Raw genomic sequence first — 24,769 nt, 5'->3', positions numbered from 1 at the left:
CTTTCTTCAATTCTCTTGACTCCCTACTTCTCCCCAAGCCTCTCTCATGCATTATTAGAGTACAGGGAGCAAGAACAAAGAGGACCAGAAAGAAGAGAGGTAGTGACAAAATAGGATCCAGAGGAGAAAATGATTGGGAGATGACTAAAGAAACCAAATGAAAGCAGCTTTATTGTACCATTAAGTCCATCAGTGCATCAAATGCAGAGTCCAACCATGAAAGTGCAGCCAGAGAAGGTAGTCAGTCCTGAGATGTGCTGATGGAGAGAAGGGCCCGACCCTTGAGGAGCAGTGCTAGAAGATGGTCATTGTTAACATGGCTCCTATTCCAGAATTGGGCTTATCATCACAGAATGAATGGTCTAGCACCCTCTACTAGGGCCCATACACAGGTGGAATCAGGAGCTGTTCTCATAGGCTGTGGTCCCTCTGCTCCTGTCTCACAGCCTAAGATGGTTTCCAGAAAAGACACCTAACAACTCTTAAAAATAATGGCAGATGAGTAGTTCCATTTAAAAAGGGCTACAGCTCCCTTTCTTGGTTCTGTTCAGCACCCACCCCTCACATCCAAAGTGTGTTCCAAGTGTGAACAGCAGTCAACTCTACCCCATACCCTGGGGTTAGAGAGAAATATGGACCTGGAAACAGGAAGTCAGAGGCAAGAAGAAGGTAAGGTCAGATTCATAAACCACAGAAGAGGAAAAACAAAAGATGGGTAGACTTTTTCTTACAAGATGGGTACAGCAGAGGTAGATCTGGAAGTAGCAAACTTGTTCATCCTCTCAGAAGCCACTTAAACCAATTATCTGTGGGGGAGACCTCCTGCCCAGGTCCTAGCAGAGTGTGGTCTTAGCAAAAGTGAAGAAATGGCTTATAACCTGCCTTGGGGACCGAAAGAGGCAGGCCAGGCAAAAAAAGGGTAGGAAGTGGGCACTTAGCTGGTTTGGAGCAGAGCCTATAAGATCACATACCTGGCAGCAAAGGAAGAGGGTTGGGAAAAACAAACAGAATCTGTTCCAAAATTCTCTTTTCTATAGGGGAGGAGTGAAGTAACAGCAGAAATGGCCTCTTGGCAAGAGAGGCTGCCTGGTTTAGACCTGCAGCTTATGAGCAATGGTGAGGAGAGCCTTCAGGACAGGCATGAAGCTGGACACCTCGCTGAAGCTGCTGCAGCTCACCACCTGGGCATGCACGGCAAGGCCCTGCTCAAATCTTCCTGCATCCACACATCAGGTGACCTTGTGGAGCCCAGCCAGGACATGAGACGAGAGCTGTGAAGGGACTGACACTTAGGTAGTACGCCCAAGCCAGTCCCTACCCTGACAGCACGCAAGGAACAGGAGAGGACTCAAGTTTTGGAGCCCAGTCCAGGCAAGAAGGGTCTATGGAAGAGAAGATACTGGGCTTTCTATGACCATGGGTGACTGCAAAGGAAGCACACTAGGTGTACTTACTGTCTCCTCCCAGAGCTTTTCATAGAGACATTCTCGACGTTCGGCTGCCTCAGCCAGCTTCCGTTTTGTCTTCTGCAGGAAGGGAAATGGATTCTGACCCCAGTCCCTAAGCCTAAAACTACACAAGGCTGTAAATAATCACAGAATGTTAGAGCCAGAAGGGCTTAATGCTGCTTCCATCATTTCACAGAGGTAAAAATGGAGGCCTAAAGAGGATAAGGTTTGCTTACTCCTGGTTTCACCCTCTTTCCAGTAACTCCCTGCTGCCTTTCCAGGAGTTAAGACTCAATGCTATTAGATTCTGCTACTAAGGAGCTGGACTTCAGCCCAGATTCTAAACCCCTCCCCTACTCCTCATGGGCACCAAATAAGTATAAGATACACAGAGAGCATGTCTTGGGACAGTGAGAACAGAGTCATACAAAGAATTGGCCTATAGCTAAAGGGGTCTTGGAACCAGCTAGGGATATGAGGAGGGCATTGTGGGGAATGTTGAGACTTACTGAGTCAGTTGCAGACAGGGAACAGCACTGCAGAAGTGCCTCAAAGCTGGTCTTCAAGGACTGATGTTCTGGGGGCAGTTCCCTCCTTTCTATCTTTTCTGGTGGCAGTTGTTGAATTTGCTGATGGAGGAGCAGGGAGATAGGATAGACAGATAAGCTGTCCTTCTCAAGGCTTCCCTAAGGATTAGTCCTCAGTGACTTAGTCACCCTGCTCCCACTGTAGCAGAACAGAGTTGGGGAGAGGATCACCCTCCCCTTCTCTGCAATAAAGACACCTGGTACCCACCTCCAGTCTCCTTCAGCTCAGAGACCACCTCTACCTTGAGGAATGAGGCCCATCTGCCATGCTTTCCACTTTCCTACACCCAAAGAGGGCTGAAAGGTTTCCCAGGGGAGGGAGACACCTGCCACCTGCAGGCTGAGATCTCCTGGAGCCCCAGGGGGAGCACGAGTCACGCTGGGGACAAGGGGGTGTGATGAAAGGACACCTTGTGGCTTAGGCGTGAGGCTCATAACCAGAGCAGTAATTGTTGCTGGGGGCATAAATATCTCTGGCAGCTAAAGACAGAGAAAGAAAGGAATGTGACTCTAAACTGAGAGACTCCTTGGGCCCTGGTTTGGGGGTGTGAAATGAGTGATCAAGGGGACAAAATAATGAGTGGGGAACTGGGATGTGGAGGACTGGTGTATGTATGTAAGACAGAAAGAGGAAGGGGCTGAGGAAATAAGCAGTAAGTGGGAAAGAGAGAAGACAGAGTATATGCCTGAGAATGAGAAGGAACTAGATGTGGGTCATTGGTGAATACATGAGTGCATTGACCTTTTTCCTCTGGAGGTTTCTCCTGAGGGCTGGAGCATCTTTCCAGGAATCTTGAGGCTCTGTATAGGGGAAAAAAAAAAAACAGAGGTATTTAGGGGCATAGTCAGGAACATTGGAAATTTTTGGCCTCAAGGCCAGCAAAATTATTCTATCTGGAGTCCACCAAATCTCCCTCTGCAGACCAACCACATTCCCAGTTGACATTCTCCAACCCAAGGGGACCCAGTTCATTGGCTTGAGGAAAGAGAATCATAAGATGTAGTAGGGAAGGGAGGAGAGGGAGGCAATAACCCAGAAGAGGGAAGCCACGGGAGGAAGACTGACCTGGGTGAGGAGTCAAGGTGCCCGTGGTCAGGAGGGTGCTAGAACATGGAAAACCTGGCCCTCCTGGAGAGTATGCCACAGGGAAACTGGTAGGAGGGGCTGGGAGCTGGGAGCTCACAGGGCTGGGACCTGGTAGTCTCACAGGAGGCAGAGGGAACAGTTGAGGAGTCTTAGGCACGGAGGCAAAGCTAGGCTGCATGATGTTAGGGAGTGTCATGGGTAGAGGGGGACATGGAAGAGGCCATATTCCAGGAGATTCCATGAGGTTAGGAGCTTGAGCCCTCTGCCCTCCTAACTGCTGCAGCTGAGATAGAACTGAAGTGGAATAGAAACAGATTATTTGCCATCTAACTTCAATTTGGAAGAGACCCAGAGCACAACAGGGAGGAATAGCGCAGCAATACAAAATTTAAAAACTAATAGTAAGAATAATAAATGATCAGTACATGTGTATGATGATCTACCCTTTATGAAGTACTTTTACTTTTAACCATATTCCTTATTTGGCCTTCAAAACAATCCTATGGGGGTTGAAATGAATATAATAATTACTCTAATTTTACAAAAGAAACAGAGTGGCTAAATATATTGCCCACGGTACAAACCCAATAAGTGATAGTGCTGGAAATTCAGGCTTCAATTCTAACCTCCTCTCACTAGACAGACAGATTGCCTCCCAAACCCCTACTAGCCATGCCAATTGCTTTCCTGAGATATCTGTGCTCTGCCCCAGACAAATCTTCACTTATTCACTCACCAGTCCTTACCCCAGGGCCCAGGAGGAAAGGCTGGACTGCCTGGGATCCAGGTGTCCTGTAGTCACTTACATTCTGGGTTCTGGAATCCTTATAAGGGCTAGGATGAGAAGGTGTCAAGAGCATCACTGGTGATGACTGAGGTGTGAAAACCCTTGGCCTTGGAGATGGAGTTGGTACCTGTGGGGGGAAAAAAGGTTGCTCTTGGACAGGAAAAGAAAGGGAATTAATTTAAAATAGAAAAACAATAAAGAAAATTAATGAAACAAAAAGTTGGTACTTCAAAAAAAAATCAGCAAAATTGATAAACTTTTAGAAAGGCTGACAAAGATAAAAAGGGAAAAAACACAAATTATCAATATCAGGAATGTAAATGAGGATATCACAACAGATCCTGCAGCCATAACAGGAAATAATAAAGGAATACTACAGGCAACTTTACGCTCATAAATTCAACAACCTAGAAGAAATGGACCACTTCCTCAAAACCAACAAACTATCAAAACTCAGCCAAGATGAAACACATAACCTGAAGAGTCCTATAATTATGAAAGAAATTTAATTTCTAATTAAAAACCTCCCCCAAAAGAAATTTCCAGGCCCAGATGGTTTCACTGGAAAATTTTACCCAACATTCAAAGAAGAATTAACACCAATTTTACACAATCTCTTCCAGAAAGCAGAAAAGGGAATATTTCCTAACTCATTTTATGAAGCCAGCATTATCACCCTGATATCAAAACCAGACAAAGACAGCACAAAATAAAACTGTAGGACAATGTCTCTCATGAACTTAGACACAAAATTCCTCAACAAAGTTTTAGCAAATCAAATCCAATCAAGAGGGATTTATTCCCAGTCATCTAAGGCTGGTTCAATATTTGAAGATCAACCAATGTAATCTACCATATCAACAGGCAAAAGAAGAAAAACATAGGATCATATCAAATGATGCAGAAAGACCATTCAACAAATTCAATACCCAATGAGGATAAAAAAAATTTTTTTTAACTCAGTTCAATTTGTTATATACTCAGAAGATCTGAAAGCAGGGATGTGAACAGACACTTGCACAGTGATGTTCACAGCAGCATTATTCACAATTGCCAAAAGATGGAAACAACCCAAGTGTCTATCAACAGATGAATGGATAAACAAAATGTGTTATATACATACGATGGAATATTATTCAGCAGTTAAGAAGGAATGAAATCCTGAAGCAAATAAAACATGGATGAACCTTGAAGACAAAATGTTGTGTGAAATAAATCAGACACAAAAGGACAAATATTGTCTGATCTCACTGATACAAACTAATTACATGTAAACTCACAGACATAAAAGCTAGACTATACCAGGAGACAGAATGAGACTAGAGAATGGGGACCAGTTTTTTATTAGGTGCAGAATTTTTAACTAGGTCAAATGTAATCATTTGGAAATGGATAAAGGTGACTGTAGCATGTTATTGTGCGCATAATTAACAATGCTGAATTGTGGGTGAATGTGGTGGAAAGGGGAAGTTTAGAGTCCTGAATGTCACCAAAAGGAAAGCTGGAGGTTAAAACATGGGAATGTATAACACAGTGAATCTTGTGGTGGATGATGACTGTGATAAATAGTACAAATATTAAAAAGTTCTTTCATGAACTAGAACAAATGTATAATACTATTACAAGGAGTCAATAATAGAGTGATATAAGGGAAAAATGTACCTATTGCAAACTATGGACTGTGGTTAACAGTAGTATCTTATTATTCTTTCATTAACAGTAACAAATGTACCACATCAATACCAAGGGTAAATAATAGGGGGAATAAGGGGTATGGAATGTTTTGAGCTTTCTTTTTTATTTATTTATTTTTAGAGTAATGGAAATGTTCTAAAATAGATTGTGGTGATGAATGAACAACTATGTGATGATAATGTAAGCCTTTGATTATATACTTTGGATGGATTGTATGGTGTGTGAATATATCTCAATAAAACTGCATTAAAAAAAACTGAGTACACTAGGAATAGAGGGAAACTCTCTCAGCCTCATAAACAGTATTTACCAAAAACCTACAGCTAAAATCATACTTAATGGTGAAAGACAGAATGCCTTCCCTCTAAGATCAGGAACAGGCAAGGATGTTTGTTCCAACTATTCTTATTTAACAGAGTAGCGGAAGTCCTAGTTACTGTAATAAGGAAAGAAAAAGAAAGTACATACAGATTGGAAAAACAGAAATAAAACTGTCTCTATTTGCAGACAACATGACTGTCTATGTAGAAAACCCCAAGGAATTTTTTTTAAAAAAATGAAAAATGAAAACTCCTAGTACTAATAGGAAGTTCAATAAGGTCACAGGATAGAAGATCAACACACAAAAGTCAATTGCACTTCCATGTACTGACAACAAACAAGTGGAAACCAAAATAAAAAATGCAATGTCATTTGATTTAAACTTGTGCCAAAGAAAATTACTTAGGTATGAATCTGACAAAATAAGTATAGGATCATATGATGAAAATTATAAAATGCTGATGGAAGAAATCAAAGAAGACCTAAAAACTTGTAGTGACATACCAGGTTCATGGATTGGAACACTCAATATAGTAATGATGTCAATTCTCCTTAAATTAATCCATAGGTTTAAAGCATTCCTATAAAAAGATCAGCAAGCTTCTTTGTAGACATAAATGAGCTTACTCGAAAATTTATGTGGAAAGGGAAAGGCCCTAGCATATCCAAAACCAATTTTGAAAAAGAAGAATAAAGTAGGACTACCTTTCTCCATGTTAACACTTACTTATTGTTGCAATAATCAAGACAGTGTGCTAATAGAGGAGGGAGAGATACCCAGAAATTGAGCCACACAAAAATGCCCACTTAATTTTTGACAGGGACTAAAGTCAATTAAATTGAGGAGGGATAGCCTTTTCATAAATGGTGATGGGAGTAACTGGACATTCATCAACAACCACCACAAAAGAAGCTTGACCCAAAATTTACACCTTATAAAAAAATTAACTCAGAATGAAACATGGACTTAAACGTAAAGCATAAATCTATAAAACTTCTAGAAAAAAACATAGGAGAGAATTTTCAGCACCTATGACTAGGTAAAGAGTTCTTAGACTTAACGCCAAAAGTATGATCCATAACAGGAAAAAATTATAAATTGGACCTCATAAAATTAAAAACTTTTTTTCTGTGAAAGACTCTGTTAAAAGGGTGAAAGTACAAGTTACAGATTGGGAGAAAATATTTGAAAATCACATATCCAACAAAGGATTTGTATCTAGAATATACAAAGAACTCTCAAAACTCAATGTGCTGGTTTGAATGTATTATTTCTCCCCAAACGCCATCATCTTTGATGTAATCTTGTGTGGGCAGAGGTATCAATGTTGATTAGATTGTAATTCTTTGAATATTTCTGTGGAGATGCACCCCACCCAACGGTGGGTGATGACTCTGATTGGATAATTTCCATAGAGGTGTTACCCCACCCATTCAGGGCGGGTCTAAATTAAATCACTGGAGCCATATAAATGAGCTGACAAACAGAAGAAACTCAGTGTAGCTGAGAGTGACATTTTGAAGAAGAGCTACAGCCAAGAGGGACACTTTGAAGAATGCACAGGAGCTGAAAGAGTAGCTGCAGCTGAGACACAGTTTGAAGATGGCCGTTGAAAGCAGACTTTTGCTCTGGAGAAGCCAAGAGAGGAAAAATGCCCCAAGTGCAAAAAAGAGTGACATTTTTGAGGAACTGAAGCCTAGAGAGGAATGTCCTAGGAGAAACATTTTGAAACCAGAACCCTGGAGCAGACACCAGCCACGTGCCTTCCCAGCTAACAGAGGATTTCTGGACACCATTGGCCATCCTCCAGTGAAGGTACCCAATTGTTGATGTGTTACCTTGGACACTTTATGGCCTTAAGATTGTAACTATGTAACTAAATAAACCCCCTTTATAAAAGCCAATCCATTTCCAGAATGTTTTGCATTCTGGCAGCATTAGCAAACTAGAACGCTCAACATTTAAAAAAATAATCCAATTAAAAATGGGCAAAAGACATGAACAGCCATTGCTATATATCCTGAAGAGGATATATTCATGGCAAATAAACACATAAAAAGGTGGATGTTCAACATTGGTCATTAGAAAGATTCAAGTTAAAACCACAATGAGAGGTATCATTACCCACCTATCAGAATTATAAAATTGAAAAATAATGATAACACCAAATGCTAGTGAGGATGCAGAATCATTCAAACATTGCTGGTGGGTATGTAAAATGGTATGACCACTCTAGTTGACAATTTGGCAGCTTTTCAAAACTAAAACTGGACTTACTATACAACACAGCAATTGTACTCTCGGGCATTTATCCCAGAAATATGAAGACTTACTTTCACTCAGGAACTTGTATCCGAATGCTCATAGGAGCTTTATTCATAATAGCCCAAAACTGGAAATTACCCAGATTGTCCTTCATAGGGTGGGTGGTTAAAGAAACTCATACATCCACACCATGGAATACTACCCAGCAACAGAAAGGAATGAACTACTGATACACACAACAACTTGGATGAACCTCAAAAAATTTACGCCGAGTGAAAATAACCAATCTCAAAAGGATAAATACTGCATGATTCTATTTATGGAACAATCATGAAACAACATAATTATATAACATAATTATACAGATTATGTAACACAGAATTATACAGATTAGTAGCTCCCAGGGATTGAGGATGGGAAGGGAATGGATGGGTGTGGCTATAAAGAAGTCACATAAATTTCGTGGTGGTCCAGATGAGTATCATGATTGTGGTCGTTACACAAGGCTACACATTTGAGAAAATTGTATAGAGCTATAAACATACACACAGATAAGTACATGTAAAACTGGTGAAATCTGACTAAACTCTATGAATTGTACCTATGTTGATTTCTAGGTTTTGATATCGTACTTTAGTTGTGTGGGATGTTGGCATGGGGGGTTGGGGGAAAGGTATATGGGACTTTGGGACTTCCCTGTATATTTCTTTGCTGTCTCCTGAGAATCAGTTATTACTTTAAAATAAAATAAAAGAAGGGAAGGAAAAGGAAAGAAGAACTAGGATGGAAGTTGAATATGGGATAGGATATATCATCAGAGCATCTGCCTGATATCTCTACCTTTGAGTCTCCCTGGATTTTATTCCCCAGACCCTCTAGCAGGCTCCTGGTCTCACAGGTTAACAGCACCTAATCCACCTAGTCACTGTGGCCAGGATCCTGGGGATTATTCCCAATTCCTCCCTCTCCCCCCTCATCCCCCACAACTCTAAACTATAATCAATTTCTGTCAATTCTACCTACTAAATATCACAAATCTAACCTTCCTCTCCAACAGCTTTAGGTCATTTCATGTACTTATTGCCTCTAGCTGGTAATACTGCAACAGCCTCCTAACTAGTCTCCCTGCCTCCAGCCTTGCCCATCTTAAACACAGCTAATCATATCACTCCCCTGCATAAAACCATCCAATAGCTCCTCACTGCCCTCATGATGATGTCTAAGCTCTTTAGCACAGAATACCAAATCCTTCAGCTCTAACTCCTACCTGTTTCACCAGCTTCATTTAACCTCACTCCATTCTACAAACACCTGTTTTGCAGCCACATTAAAGTATTAGTGGTTTCTCAAATGGGCTTTGCCCATTCTCACATTAAAGGCCTTTGTACACGCTGATCCCTCCTCTGCCTGAAACAGCTTCCATCTAGCCTTTCCTTTGCCTAAATAACTTGTAATCTTCAGCTCAAACATCATACTCATTCTGAAACACTGCCTGAACATCCAGCCCCCTCACCACCCTGACATACACACAAAGTGCTTTCTTCTGCGTGATCCCATGGCAACTTATCATACCCTAATCATGACATTTATGAGTTTTACTGTAGTTTTTTTTCCTAAACTATAAATTTTGAAATAATTTCACACCTACAGGACAGTTTCAAAAATAATACAAAACCCAAACAGAGAATTCCAACATACCCCTCCCCAGATACCTAGATCCACCAATTTTAACACTTTGCAATATTGGCTGTTATCATTCCATCCATCTATTCATCTATCTGTCTGTCTATTTTCTAAACATTCTCCTTGAACACATAATACGTCCATGTATATTTCCTAAAAACAAGGATATTCACTTATGTAACCATGTTATCAAGTTAAAGAAATTTAACATTGATATAAAGCTTACAGACTATGTCCCAAGTTCATATTTTGATATGTCCTAATAATATCCTTTTGAGCCTTTTCTCCTCCATTATTGGATCCAGTCCAGGATCATGTATTACACTTAATTATCACTGTCTCTTTAGTTGCTTTTTCTTAAATTGTGGAAACATATATACAACATAAACTTTCCCATGTCAACCACTCTCAAGCATACCATTCAGTGGGATTAATCATATTCACAATGTTGTAGTACCCTCACCACCATCCATTACCAGAACTTTCCCATCACCCCAAACAGAAACCCTATACTCATTGTACATTAACTCCCCAATCTTCCTGCCCCTCTCCCCTGGTACTCTACTCTCTGTCTCCACGAGTTTGCATATTCTAGCTATTTCATATAAATGGAATCATACAATATCTGCTCCTTTGTGCCTGACATTTCACTCAACATGATGTCTTCTCGGTTCATCCATTTGGTGGTATGGATCAGAACATCATTCTTTTTTTTTTTCTAATATGGTTTTATTGAGGTATATTCACATACCCTATAATCATCCACAGTGCATTCCTTTTTTTTTAAAGCAATTTTATTGAGATGTATTTACCCACCATACAATCCATCCAAAATTCATTCCTTTTTAAGGCTGACAATATTCCATTTTATGTATATACCACATTTTGTTTATCCATTCATTTGTTGATGGACACTGGGGTTGCTTCTGCCTTTTGGCTAATGTGAATAATGCTGCTATGAACACTGGTGTACAACTATCTGAGTCCTTGCTTTCAATGCTTTTGGGTATATCTCTAGAAGTAAGGGTTCCCAGGTTATATGAAAGTTCTATGTTTAACTTTTTTTTTTTTTAACTTTTAATTAAAAAAATAAAATTTTTCCAAACAAACACTCCCCTTCCCTCCTCCCCTCATCCCCTGGTAAACTCTAATCCACTTTACATCTCTGAGAATTTGCTATTTCTACTCATCTCTTATAAATGATATCACAATATCTGTCCTTATGGGCCTTACTTATTTCACCAAGCATGTTTTCAAGACTCTTCCATGTTGCAGCAGGTCTCATAACTTCATTCTTTCTTATAGCCTAGTAAGATTCCATTGTGTGTATATACCACATTTTGTTTATCTACTCATCTATTGATGGACACGGGTTATTTCCACCTTCTGGCTATTGTGAATAATGCTGCTATAAACATTGGTGTATAAGTATCTGTTTAAGAATGTATAATCTGCTATTGTTTGATGCACTGTAGTTATTTTTCACATATCTATCTTTCCACTAGACTAAAAACTATGTGAGGGTAAGGATTATGGTTTGTGCACCTTTCTGTTCTAAGAGCAGTTGTTCAATAAACAGTTATTAGAAAAGCAACTGAATCTATGCTCTATGAGGTCAAGAATTTTCACCAATTTTGTTCACTAACAAATTCCAAGTGCCTAGAATCATGCCTGGCATGCCACTAATAAGTACTTTTGAATGAATGAATAAATGAACAAACCAATAAGGTCTTACCTGGTAAGAAGGTTGGAATCCCAATCTGTAGGACGATATTTCTTTAGATTGAGGGGCAGCTCCCACAACAACCCAGGGGAAGGGGAGAGGGGGAGACTGTTGGCTCAAGACACCAAAACCCTGAGTGTGAAAAAGTCTATCTCTCAGCTGCTGAACTGATGGCTGTAAGAATTGTTAAAAGGAAGAACTGAGTTAAGTAAAATTAAAACAAAACATCCTCTCTTACAAGCCTGGCCCATATAGCAATTGAACTTCAGCTGCCCCTCCATACTCTAGCCCCCTTAGATGACTCAAAGTTCACTAAACCCTACCACATCTCCTTCCTTGCTGTTCTTTCTGTCTAGAATGTCCAACATCTGCTGGTAAGCTACTTCTCTCTGGAGGTCCAGCTCAACAGTTTTAATTACTGGGACATCTTCCCTGACCTCCAGGCAAAATCAGGCCCTTCAGTGCTTTGTACAAGCTTCTGCTATGCACTATTAGTTATTGACATCTGATCTTCCCCCAAAAGATTTTGAGTGGCTTGAGGGACCAGATGTTATTTATCCTGGAAGCATTAGCATTGAGCACAGCATGCGCTACATGGTGGGTGTTCAGCCAGTGTTAGCTGACTGAAATGGTTTGCTCTCTCCGCAGGGCTGCACTCACCTGAGCACAGTCACTGGGTAGATAGCTCATGGCTGGGGCCAGGCTGCCCTGGGCTGCCAAGAGATTGGCATACTGAGTAACTCTGTAGGCGGTGGCAGGACCTGGGCACATCCCACCAGGACCTCAGAATAGCTCCACGCTCCTGTTGAGGACCATCACCTCCTCCATCAGATCCTACAGAGGCAAGAATGAGGGGGTCAGCCTTCATTAAAATACATCCTGCTCTCTAAGCCCAGGCAGCTCACCCATGGATTTCCCATTATGGATAGAGATGAAGAGAACATTTTCATGCCATACCCAGGTGAAGGCAGCAGGCAATGATATATAAGAGAAGGGCCACGTGGCCTCATCTCCCAAACTGTTCGGTTTGGGCTCAATTGGACCCATCTGGGTCTTAGACTCTTGTATATCTCTGTTTCCTCTTTTTGCTTTCTTTACCCTCTCTGCTAGTAGGTCACCTATTACAAACTCTGTTATACCATTCCATTGTTTCATTGTAACTTTGTCTCATGAATCTATGATCCCTGCCTTCTCTGGTCACCTACAGAGTGCCTGGTACAGGTTAGATCCACAAAACTTTTCACATGCTGCTAACAGAAGAGCCAGGATCATAATTACCCAAATATAGAATTCACTTGCATAACCAACTTGAAATGAGAAAAAATTATGAAGGTTAATATCCAAGCAACTGCTGCTCAATCTCTCCTGACTGAGAAGAGAAGGAGGTGATACTGCATCCTTGGGAGAAGGTCCCAGATGTTGACAGACCTTCTCTTCTAGGCTCCAGCCTGGGCACCCCGAGGACTTGCTTCTACTATTCTTGCACATGCTCACCACTAGCCTCTCTCCTGGCCCAGTGTGGAGTGACCAGTACCCTGCAGAGAAAAGGTACCTGCAGAGCCAAGGGAGGTGAAGCCTGGTGGCATTTTTCCCAGCATTTCACCAGCCATTCCCTACTCCCTGAGCACACATAACAGAGTCTGGCTTTGGAGGTTAGTGCCCTGCTGCCGTCCTGCTCCATGAGAGTTCCCAGTGTGTCTGCAGAGAGATGGAAACTTCATTAATGGCACAGCCTCCCTTTGCTTTTCCTCCTTCTCTGGTTTGGAAATAGGTGAAGAACTACGAGCTTCAATACAAATAACTACAGTGGCTTTAAGACAACACTGAGGATAACCCTACTCTACACTAAAGGGCAAAGCTCCTGCATCAAGTTGTGACTAGAAAAAGTAAAACAGGACAATAAATGATCCTTACTGAAAGTAGGAGTATGCACGCTAGTCCCTGCCTCCTGGCTGAGCAAGATATTGGCCCTAACAACATGGTCTGACCTCCCAAAACAACATTGCCGCCTCCCTCACAGTGTCCTTTGACTAAGGAGATTATTCCACTCGATCTTTTTTTTTTTTTTTTATCATCATTTTATTGAGATATATTCACATACCACGCAGTCATACAAAACAAATTGTACTTTCGATTGTTTACAGTACCATTACATAGTTGTACATTCATCACCTAAATAAATCCCTGACACCTTCATTAGCACACACACAAAAATAACAAGAATAATAATTAGAGTGAAAAAGAGCAATTGAAGTAAAAAAGAACACTGGGTACCTTTGTCTGTTTGTTTCCTTCCCCTACTTTTCTACACATCCATCCATAAACTAGACAAAGTAGAGTTTGGTCCTTATGGCTTTCCCAATCCCATTGTCACCCCTCATAAGCTACATTTTTATACAACTGTCTTCGAGATTCATGGGTTCTGGGTTGTAGTTTGACAGTTTCAGGTATCCACCACCAGCTACCCCAATTCTTTAGAACCTAAAAAGGGTTGTCTAAAGTGTGCGTAAGAGTGCCCACCAGAATGATCTCTCGGCTCGTTTTGGAATCTCTCTGCCACTGAAGCTTATTTCATTTCCTTTCACATCCCCCTTTTGTTCAAGAAGATGTTCTCCGTCCCACGATGCCAGGTCTACATTCCTCCCCGGGAGTCATATTCCACGTTGCCAGGGAGATTCTCTCCCCTGGGTGTCTGATCCCACGTAGGGGGGAGGGCAGTGATTTCACCTTTCAAGTTGGCTTAGCCAGAGAGAGAGGGCCACATCTGAGCAACAAAGAGGCATTCAGGAGGAGACTCTTAGGCACAAATATAGGGAGGCCTAGCCTCTCCTTTGCAGCAACCGTCTTCCCAAGGGTAAAACTTATGGTAGAGGGCTCAACCCATCAAACCACCAGTCCCCTATGTCTGTGGTCATGTTAGCAACCATGGAGGTGGGGTAGGCGAATACCCCTGCATTCTCCACAGGCTCCTCAAGGGGGCACTACATCTTTTTTTTTTTTCCTTGTTTTTCTTGTTTTTTTTTTTTTTTTTTAACTTTCCCTTCTTTTTTAAATCAACTGTATGAAAAAAAAAGTTAAAAAGAAAACAAACATACAATAAAAGAACATTTCAAAGAGACCATAACAAGGGAGTAAGAAAAAGACAACTAACCTAAGATAACTGCTTAACTTCCAACATGTTCCTACTTTACCCCAAGAAAGTTGCATAATATAGCAACATTTCAGTGAACTTGTTCCTACTACATCCATCAGAAATTAACAGACCATAGTCATTTCTGGGCATCCCCAGAACGTTAAATAGCTTATCTGTTCTTGGATTATTGTTCCCCCTTCCTTAGTTGCTCTCTACTGCTAGTTCCCCTACATTCTACATTATAAACCATTTGTTTTACATTTTTCAAAGTTCACATTAGTGGTAGCATATAATATTTCTCTTTTTGTGCCTGGCTTATTTCGCTCAGCATTATGTCTTCAAGGTTCATCCATGTTGTCATATGTTTCACCAGATCGTTCCTTCTTACTGCCGCGTAGTATTCCATCGTGTGTATATACCACATTTTATTTATCCACTCATCTGTTGAAGGACATTTGGGTTGTTTCCATCTCTTGGCAATTGTGAATAATGCTGCTATGAACATTGGCGTGCAGATATCTGTTCGTGTCACTGCTTTCCGATCTTCCGGGTATATACCGAGAAGTGCAATCGCTGGATCGAATGGTAGCTCTATATCTAGTTTTCTAAGGAACTGCCAGACTGACTTCCAGAGTGGCTGAAACATTATACAGTCCCACCAACAATGAATAAGAGTTCCAATTTCTCCACATCCCCTCCAGCATTTGTAGTTTCCTGTTTGTTTAATGGCAGCCATTCTAACCAGTGTTAGATGGTATGAAGCTGAACATTTTTTCATGTGTTTCTTGGCCATTTGTATTTCCTCTTCAGAGAACTGTCTTTTCATATCTTTTGCCCATTTTATAATTGGGCTGTCTGTACTATTGTCATTGAGTTGTAGGATTTCTTTGTATATGCAAGATATCAGTCTTTTGTCAGATACATGGTTTCCAAAAATTTTTTCCCATTGAGTTGGCTGCCTCTTTACCTTTTTGAGAAATTCCTTTGAGGTGCAGAAACTTCTAAGCTTGAGGAGTTCCCATTTATCTATTTTCTCTTTTGTTGCTTGTGCTTTGGGTGTAAAGTCTAGGAAGTGGCTGCCTAATACAAGGTCTTGAAGATGTTTTCCTACATTATCTTCTAGGAGTTTTATGGTACTTTCTTTTATATTGAGATCTTTGGTCCATTTTGAGTTAATTTTTGTGTAGGGGGTGAGGTAGGGGTCCTCTTTCATTCTTTTGGATATGGATATCCAACTCTCCCAGCCCCATTTGTTGAAAAGACCATTATGGCTCAGTTCAGTGACTTTGGGGGCCTTATCAAAGATCAGTCGGCCATAGATCTGAGGGTCTATCTCTGAATTCTCAATTCGATTCCATTGATCTATATGTCTATCTTTGTGCCAGTACCATGCTGTTTTGGCAACTGTGGCTTTATAATAAGCTTCAAAGTCAGGGAGTGTAAGTCCTCCCACTTCGTTTTTCTTTTTTAGAGTGTCTTTAGCAATTCGAGGCATCTTCCCTTTCCAAATAAATTTGATAACTAGCTTTTCCAAGTCTGCAAAGTAGGTTGTTGGAATTTTGATTGGGATTGCATTGAATCTGTAGATGAGTTTGGGTAGAATTGACATCTTAATGACATTTAGCCTTCCTATCCATGAACATGGAATATTTTTCCATCTTTTAAGGTCCCCTTCTATTTCTTTTAGTAGAGTTATGTAGTTTTCTTTGTATAGGTCTTTTACATCTTTGGTTAAGTTTATTCCTAGGTACTTGATTTTTTTAGTTGCTATTGAAAATGGTATCTTTTTCTTGAGTGTCTCTTCAGTTTGTTCATTTCTAGCATATAAAAACATTACTGACTTATGTGCATTAATCTTGTATCCCGCTACTTTGCTAAATTTGTTTATTAGCTCTAGTAGGTGTATCGTTGATTTCCCAGGGTTTTCTAGATATAAGATCATATCATCTGCAAACAATGACAGTTTTACTTCTTCTTTTCCAATTTGGATGCCTTTTATTTCTTTGTCTTGCCGGATTGCCCTGGCTAGCACTTCCAGCACAATGTTGAATAACAGTGGTGACAGCGGGCATCCTTGTCTTGTTCCTGATCTTAGAGGGAAGGCTTTCAGTCTCTCACCATTGAGTACTATGCTGGCTGTGGGTTTTTCATATATGCTCTTTATCATGTTGAGGAAGTTTCCTTCAATTCCTACCTTTTGAAGTGTTTTTATCAAAAAGGGATGTTGGATTTTGTCAAATGCTTTTTCAGCATCTATTGAGATGATCAATTGATTTTTCCCTTTCGAGTTTTTAATGTGTTGTAATACATTGATTGTTTTTCTTATGTTGAACCATCCTTGCATGCCTGGAATGAACCCCACTTGGTCATGGTGTATGATTTTTTTAATGTGTCTTTGGATTCGATTTGCAAGTATTTTGTTGAGGATTTTTGCATCTATATTCATTAGGGAGATTGGCCGGTAGTTTTCCTTTTTTGTAGCATCTTTGCCTGGTTTTGGTATTAGATTGATGTTAGCTTCATAAAATGAGTTAGGTAGTGTTCCATTTTCTTCAATGTTTTGAAAGAGTTTGAGTAAGATTGGTGTCAGTTCTTTCTGGAAAGTTTGGTAGAATTCCCCTGTGAAGCCATCTGGCCCTGGGCATTTATTTGTGGGAAGATTTTTGATGACTGATTGGATCTCTTTGCTTGTGATGGGTTGGTTGAGGTCTTCTATTTCTTCTCTGGTCAGTCTAGGTTGTTCATATGTTTCCAGGAAATTGTCCATTTCTTCTACATTATCCAGTTTGTTGCCATACAGTTGTTCATAATATCCTCTTATAATTTTTTTAATTTCTTCAGGATCTGCAGTTATGTCACCTTTTTCATTCATTATTTTGTTTATATGGGTCTTCTCTCTTTTTGATTTTGTCAGTCTAGCTAGGGGCTTGTCAATCTTGTTGATCTTCTCAAAGAACCAACTTTTGGTGATATTTATCCTCTCTATTGTTTTTTTGTTCTCTATGTCATTTATTTCTGCTTTAATCCTTGTTATTTCTTTTCTTCTACTTGGTTTAGGATTGGTTTGCTGTTCATTTTCTAGCTTCTTCAGTTGATCCATTAGTTCTTTGATTTTGGCTCTTTCTTCCTTTTTAATATATGCGTTTAGTGCTATAAATTTCCCCCTCAGCACTGCTTTTGCTGCATCCCATAGGTTTTGGTATGTTGTGTTCTCGTTTTCATTCTTCTCTATATATTTAGCAATTTCTCTTGCTATTTCTTCTTTAACCCACTGATTGTTTAGGAGTGTGTTGTTTAACCTCCAGGTATTTGTGAATTTTCTAAGTCTCTGATGGTTATTGACTTCTAATTGTATTCCATTGTGATCAGAGAATGTGCTTTGAATAATTTCAATCTTTTTAAATTTATTGAGACTTGTTTTATGTCCCAGCATATGATCTATTCTGGAGAAAGTTCCATGAGCACTAGAAAAGTATGTGTATCCTGGTGATTTGGGATGTAATGTCCTGTATATGTCTGTTAAATCTAATTCATTTATCAGATTGTTTAGGTTTTCAATTTCCTTAATGGTCTTCTGTCTGGTTGATCTATCTATAGGAGAGAGTGATGTGTTGAAGTCTCCCACAATTATTGTGGAAACATCAATTGCTTCCTTTAGTTTTGCCAGTGTTTCCCTCATGTATTTTGTGGCACCTTGATTGGGTGCATAAACATTTATGATTGTTATTTCTTGTTGATGAATTGCCCCTTTTATTAGTATGTAGTGGCCTTCTTTGTCTCTCAAAACATCCCTGCATTTGAAGTCTATTTTATCTGAGATTAATATTGCTACACCTGCTTTCTTTTGGCTGTAGCTTGCATGAAATATTTTTTTCCATCCTTTCACTTTCAGTTTCTTTGTGTCCCTGTGTCTAAGATGAGTCTCTTGTATGCAACATATTGATGGTTCATTTTTTTTGATCCATTCTGCGAATCTATATCTTTTAATTCGGGAGTTTAATCCATTTACATTCAACGTTAAAACCGTGAAGGCATTTCTTGAATCAGCCATCTTATCCTTTGGTTTATGATTGCCATATTTTTCCCCTCTCTCTATTAATATCCTTTATTGTACCCATACCGAATCTCTTTAGTACTGAACCTTTCTCCAAGTCTCTCTGTCCTGTCTTTGTTTCTCTGTCTGTAGGGCTCCCTTTAGTATCTCCAGTAGGGCAGGTCTCTTGTTAGCAAATTCTCTCAGCATTTGTTTGTCTGTGAAAAATTTAAGCTCTCCCTCAAATTTGAAGGAGAGCTTTGCTGGATAAAGTATTCTTGGCTGGAAATTTTTCTCACTCAGAATTTTAAATATATCGTGCCACTGCCTTCTCGCCTCCATGGTGGCTGCTGAGTAGTCACTACTTAGACTTATGCTGTTTCCTTTGTATGTGGTGAATTGCTTTTCTCTTGCTGCTTTCAGAACTTGCTCCTTCTCTTCTGTGTTTGACAGTGTGATCAGTATATGTCTTGGAGTGGGTTTATTTGGATTTATTCTATTTGGAGTTCGCTGAGCATTTATGATTTGTGTATTTATGTTGTTTAGAAGATTTGGGAAGTTTTCCCCAACAATTTCTTTGAATACTCTTCCTAGACCTTTACCCTTTTCTTCCCCTTCTGGGACACCAATGAGTCTTATATTTGGACGTTTCATATTATCTATCATATCCCTGAGGTCCATTTCGATTTTTTCAATTTTTTTCCCCATTCTTTCTTTTATGCTTTCATTTTCCATTCTGTCATCTTCGAGGTCACTGATTCTTTGTTCAACTTCCTCTAGTCTTGTACTATGAGTGTCCAGAATCTTTTTAATTTGGTCAACAGTTTCTTTAATTTCCATAAGATCATCCATTTTTTTATTTAGTCTTGCAATGTCTTCTTTATGCTCTTCTAGAGTCTTCTTGATTTCCTTCATATCCCGTACTATGGTCTCATTGTTCATCTTTAGTTCTTTGAGTAGCTGCTCTAGGTGCTGTGTCTCTTCTGGTCTTTTGATTTGGGTGCTTGGGCTTGGGTTATCCATATCGTCTGGTTTTTTCATATCCTTTATAATTTTCTGTTGTTTTTGGCCTCGTGGCATTTGCTGAACTTGATAGGGTTCTTTTAGGGTTTGTAGACCTATTGAAGTCCTTATCTCTAATTTATCAGATCTACAGCTTCGTGTAGTACACTTTCTCTAACTAACCAGCAGGTGGCGTCCACGAGCCACCTGTTCTCCACAAGCCAGTTCTCCCCTGCTTAGCCTTTTTGGTGAGTGTGGGAGTGAGTCTTGTGGGGCCCAATTGGTGTACCAAGCTTGCGTGTGTAGTTGGTGTTGCCTGCCCTGTATGTGGGGCGTGTTTCTGGGCAGTCGGGGAGGGGGGGTGGCCCTAACAATCAAATCTCCCTGATGATCCTAGAGTTTTAAAGCTGCTGCAATAGTCTAATCCTTCAGTTCAGTCCTGCCACAGTTTGTCTCTGCCACTGACCCACAAGTCCTTGGTATTGGTGTATGGCTCCTGAGACTTGCAAGTGGGCCCCTCTTCCAGGCTGTGCACCCCGGGTCCTCTGTTGAGGGATGACTGTGCTATGTCACAGGTGACTGCCGTCCCCCCAGGGCAGTTCTGGGCTGCTGGGCTGTGTAGGGAAGCTCCCAGTCTGCTCAAATGATGGCTGAATGGGGCTTTGTTAATTCACACTGCTCCACCTTCCCAACTCTGGGACAATCAGCTGAGGTTGCAGGGAAGGCTAATGTCCGCGCCCAGTTTTGTGGTGTGTGCCTGTTATTTGAAGCACTTCCGTCACACTGGGTTGTCTGGGGCAGCTCTGGGCTATGGGGCTGGCGATGGGCAGGAGTGTTTCCTGTCCACCAGGATGGTGGCTGTGAGCGGACACCCCCCCTTTCTTGGGAAGTTGTGGTGTTTAGTGAATTTTCTCAGCCACTGGATTATTGCCTTTTGTCTCAGAGCTCTCTTAGTTCTGCTCTTGACTTGACGTGCCCAAATTGCAATTCTTTGAAGCTTTCTGTATTGGGCTTCTTAGAGTAATTGTTTTAGAAAAAGAAAAAAGGATTTAAAAAAAAAAAAAAAAAAAAAAGGGCCCTCCTCAGAGATCTGATGGGTTATTGAAATGCTAATAGACAAAGCAACCAGGGCCATTAAGGAAAGGTCCACAGGGCAGAGAGATCAGCTTTTCTTCGGGATTTGCATATGCGCCTCAAGGCCTGAGCTCCGCCCTTCCCCTTTCTGTGTTCACCAGAACTCCAAAAATCCTCTGCTTTTATTTTGGAGTTTTTCGTGTTATTTTTTTTTTTCTATGCCTGTCTCCTCTCTGCTGGGCTGGCAGCTCTCAGATTCTCTGGTGTATGGTCTCAGTCTATCTATGGTTTGAGTCTGGATCAGAAGAATGAGTTTCTGATAAGAGCAGCCACTGCAGTTGTCCCTTCTCCTTCCCGGAGCTGGCAGCCCCTCCTCCCACGGGACTGAGCCTGGCAGGGAGGGGCGCGGGTCCCCTGGCTGCAAAAACTTACAGATTTCGCTGATCTCAGCATTTCGACATTTTCATGAGTGTTGTATGAAGTATGCCCAAAGTCAGATTGCTCTGTGGTGTCCAGTCCACGCAGTTCCTGGCTTTTTACCTACTTTCCTGGAGGAGTAACTAAAACTTACAGCTCACCAGTCTGCCATCTTGCCCCACCCCCTCCACTCGATCTTAAAGCTCAAGGCCACACCTACCACAGAGCTTGGAATTCCTCTGGCCTTGAGTATGTCAGTAGCAAGGCCAGTGCCTCCCTCCAGTTCTGCAGGCCACAGGCACACACCACATCCTTCCAATTCTTCTGCACAACACAGGCTAGAAGCTGTAACAGGCAGAGAAAGAAGGAAGCCATCAGTCATTCATCAACCACAGACAGCAGAAGTCATGCACAGGGGTGTGCAGAAAAGTCACTCATTAGCAGGCTTCCTGTTAGAGAACTGAGTAGGGGTTGGGGGTAAAGGAGGGATGGTTAGAGTGGGAAAAAAAGAGACAAGCAGATACTCTAAACACCAGACCCAAGGTGTGGGCATCTATCTACCTGTTAAGGTTCAAGTAATCCCCTCCCCTCTTCTGCTGCATGGTGAACAGTTATCAAGGAGATTTTGGTTTTCTTCTTGGCCAAGTAGCGCTCCTGTGTTTGCTTCAACAGATCTGCACCCCCAGCCTGGGCCAGGATAATAGCATCAGCAAAGCGCTCTTCCTTTAGACACAGCTCCACAGCAAGACCCAGTTCCCCGAGCAGAAGAGCTTGGCTCAGGAGTCCATCTGTGCCTGCTGGCAGAGGCATCCCCTCCACATTAGCCTGCCCCTAGACTTTTCCTGTCCCCTGCAGGGCCCACAGCACATCCCCCATATCTCCATATCACTCAGCCCTGCTTGTCCCAAACCAAGCTTCCAACTTTCATTCCTCAGCAACAAAATGTAGTGGGGTATCCTAGGCCTGCCTAGGACTACAGGCAACTCTCTAAGGACAGAACACAAAACCAGGGTAGGGCCTCATGTGGCAGGATCATAGCTGTGATGTGTGTTTGCACAGCCAGGACAGGGATACAGACCTTTAACAAGAGACAAAAAGGATAGCAATAAGTCTCTTGGTAAGAGTCTCCCATGGGAAGGACTCATCCATGGAAATCTATAACCAGAGAGAGCTCTAACTAGTAAGAGACCCACCCAGTATTTGAGATAAGGAGGGAAGGAGGCAGGAGGCAGAGGATAAGAAAGGAATATCCTTAAATCCAGGCACTCTGAGTCTACCTATTCCCAAGCAGAGGACCCCATTCCCCAGGGTCAGGGTACCTTCTGTGGTAAGGATCTCCCATTGAGTCACGTTCTGAGGGACCAGCACATCAAAGGCAGCTGAGGAGGCAGAGACAACTTCTGTGGTATGTTTGGAGGCCTATACAAGAAAGGACAGAGGTGTCCACTTAGGAACTGAACCCAGGAGAGAGACAGATTGCTGGCTTAGTGGCTATCTCTGAACGCTCTACTATATGGTCCTTAATGGGTAGAGCTAAATAAATAATTAGGCAAAGTTTGGAAAGGGTATCAGTTCATGGTTAAGACACAGCTCTACCCCCAGCCCAAAAGCTTATGGACCCCCCCTCAACTCAGTGTTATTGATATATTCACATACCCTACACTCATCCACAGTGTACAATCAATTGTTCATAGTACCATCATATAGTTGTGCATTCATCACCAAAATCAATTATTGAACCTTTTCATTACTCCAAAAAAATAAAAATTAGAATAAAAATGCAAGTAAAGAAGAACACCCAAAACACCCCCCACCCATTATTCATTTAATTTTTGTTCCCATTTTTCTACTCATCTGTCCATACACTGGATAAGGAAGTGTGAACCACAAGGTTTTCACAATCACAGAGTCACACCATGTAAGCTACATAGTTACACAATCATCTTCAAGAATCAAGGCTCCTTGGTTGCAGTTTGACAGTTTCAGGTATTTCCTTCTAGCTATTTCAATACACTAAAAACTAAAAAGGGATATCTATATAATGCATAAGAATAACTTCCAGAATGACCTTTTGATTCCATTTGAAATCTCTCAGCCACTGAAACTTTCTTTTGTTTCATTTCTCTTCCCCCTTTTGGTCAAGAAGACTTTCTCACACCCACGATGCCAGGACCAGGCTCATCCTTGGGAGTCATGTTCCATGTTGTCAGGGAGATTTACACCCCTGGGAGTCATGTCCCATGTAGTGGGGAGGGCAGTGAGTTTACCTGCTGAGTGGGCTTACAGAGAGAGAGGCCACATCTGAGCAACAAAAGAGGTTCTCTGGGGAAACTCTTAGACACCATTATGAGTAGGCTTAGCCTCTCCTTTGCAGTAACAAGCTACATAAGGGCAAACCCCAAGATCGAGGCTCAACCTTCTAAATTGGTAGTCCTCAGTGCTTGCGAGAATATCAGTAATTCCCCAGGTGGGGAAGTTTAAGATTTCCACATTTGTTCCCAGTCCCTCATGGAGGCTTTGCAAATACATTTTTATTCTCTGCACAAATTACTTTGGGATGTATCAGGATTTCACGGTAACCTGTACAAACCAACCAGATTACACTTCCTTTTCAAAGTTCCATGTAATTATGGTGTTTGGATAAACTGACTGTACAAGTTGAATCATTTAGTGTGCTACAGAAAATATAGATTTTGCACCAAATAAACATCTTTCCCTTTGGTCTCACACAGAAGTTGAAGTTTTAAAACACAGTCAATATTGTCCTTTACCCTTTAGACTTATTTGCCTTAGTCCTAACCAGATCAGCTTCATTCATATCTAATTGAAGTCTGAACTCTTTTTCAGCTTTTTTAACAGTTGCTGTATGGGTAATACTGGCATTCATAGCTGTTGAACTCTAGCTCTGAGTCTCAGGTGTTACACAGATACTCGAAGTTCCAGAGACTGACCAGGTTATACACAAAGAGCTCAGCATCTTAGAATTTAGAGATAACCATTACAACTCAGGAATAAATGTGACTTCTGTAAGATCTTAAAATCTAGGCACCTTTACCATAAACCTTCCCCTGATAACCTGTGCTCTAAGATTCAATTCTCAGAGTTTGCACATTAGAGTTTGTCCATATTAGTGAGTCATTATGATGTTTGTCTTTTTGTTTCTGGCTTATTTCACTCAAAATGCTGTCCTCGAGATCCATTCACCTTGTAGCATGCCTCACCCTCACATCATTCCTTCTAGCAGCCACTCCATATTCTATTTTATGCATACATCACAGTTTACCATTCTGTTCATCAGTCAATGTACCCTTAGGCCACCTCCATCCATTGCAAATTGTGAATACTGTTGCTATAAACACCAGTGTGCAAACGTCCATTCACATCCCTGTTCTCAGTTCTTCCAAGTGTATACCCAATAATGAGGTTGCAAGACCTTATGGTAACCACATACTTAGCTTCTTGTGGAACCATCACACTGCCTGCCAGATGGGCTGCACCATTCTACTTCCTCAA

General features: G+C 41.1%; 1 protein-coding gene across 1 annotated transcript in view; it reads right to left on the bottom strand.

Annotated features, from left to right (window-relative positions):
• Positions 1 to 145: 145 nt before the first annotated feature.
• The window catches only part of SEC31B (SEC31 homolog B, COPII coat complex component), a 64,455-nt gene continuing 39,831 nt past the window's right edge, over positions 146 to 24,769 (bottom strand). The window contains 13 exon segments of the mRNA XM_037804356.1: positions 146 to 1,271; positions 1,455 to 1,526; positions 1,958 to 2,077; positions 2,360 to 2,515; positions 2,778 to 2,836; positions 3,102 to 3,416; positions 3,859 to 4,036; positions 11,610 to 11,771; positions 12,258 to 12,431; positions 13,150 to 13,312; positions 21,477 to 21,601; positions 21,866 to 22,050; positions 22,576 to 22,675. Of these exon segments, the coding sequence (XP_037660284.1) occupies positions 1,092 to 1,271; positions 1,455 to 1,526; positions 1,958 to 2,077; positions 2,360 to 2,515; positions 2,778 to 2,836; positions 3,102 to 3,416; positions 3,859 to 4,036; positions 11,610 to 11,771; positions 12,258 to 12,431; positions 13,150 to 13,312; positions 21,477 to 21,601; positions 21,866 to 22,050; positions 22,576 to 22,675 (1,989 nt within the window). The 3' untranslated portion in view covers positions 146 to 1,091.

This window comes from Choloepus didactylus, chromosome 15 (assembly GCF_015220235.1).
Source record: "Choloepus didactylus isolate mChoDid1 chromosome 15, mChoDid1.pri, whole genome shotgun sequence".
Taxonomy (NCBI): Eukaryota; Metazoa; Chordata; class Mammalia; order Pilosa; family Megalonychidae; genus Choloepus; species Choloepus didactylus.
The sequence above is the reverse complement of the archived record's forward strand: the minus strand, read 5'-3'. Positions and strand labels throughout refer to the sequence as shown.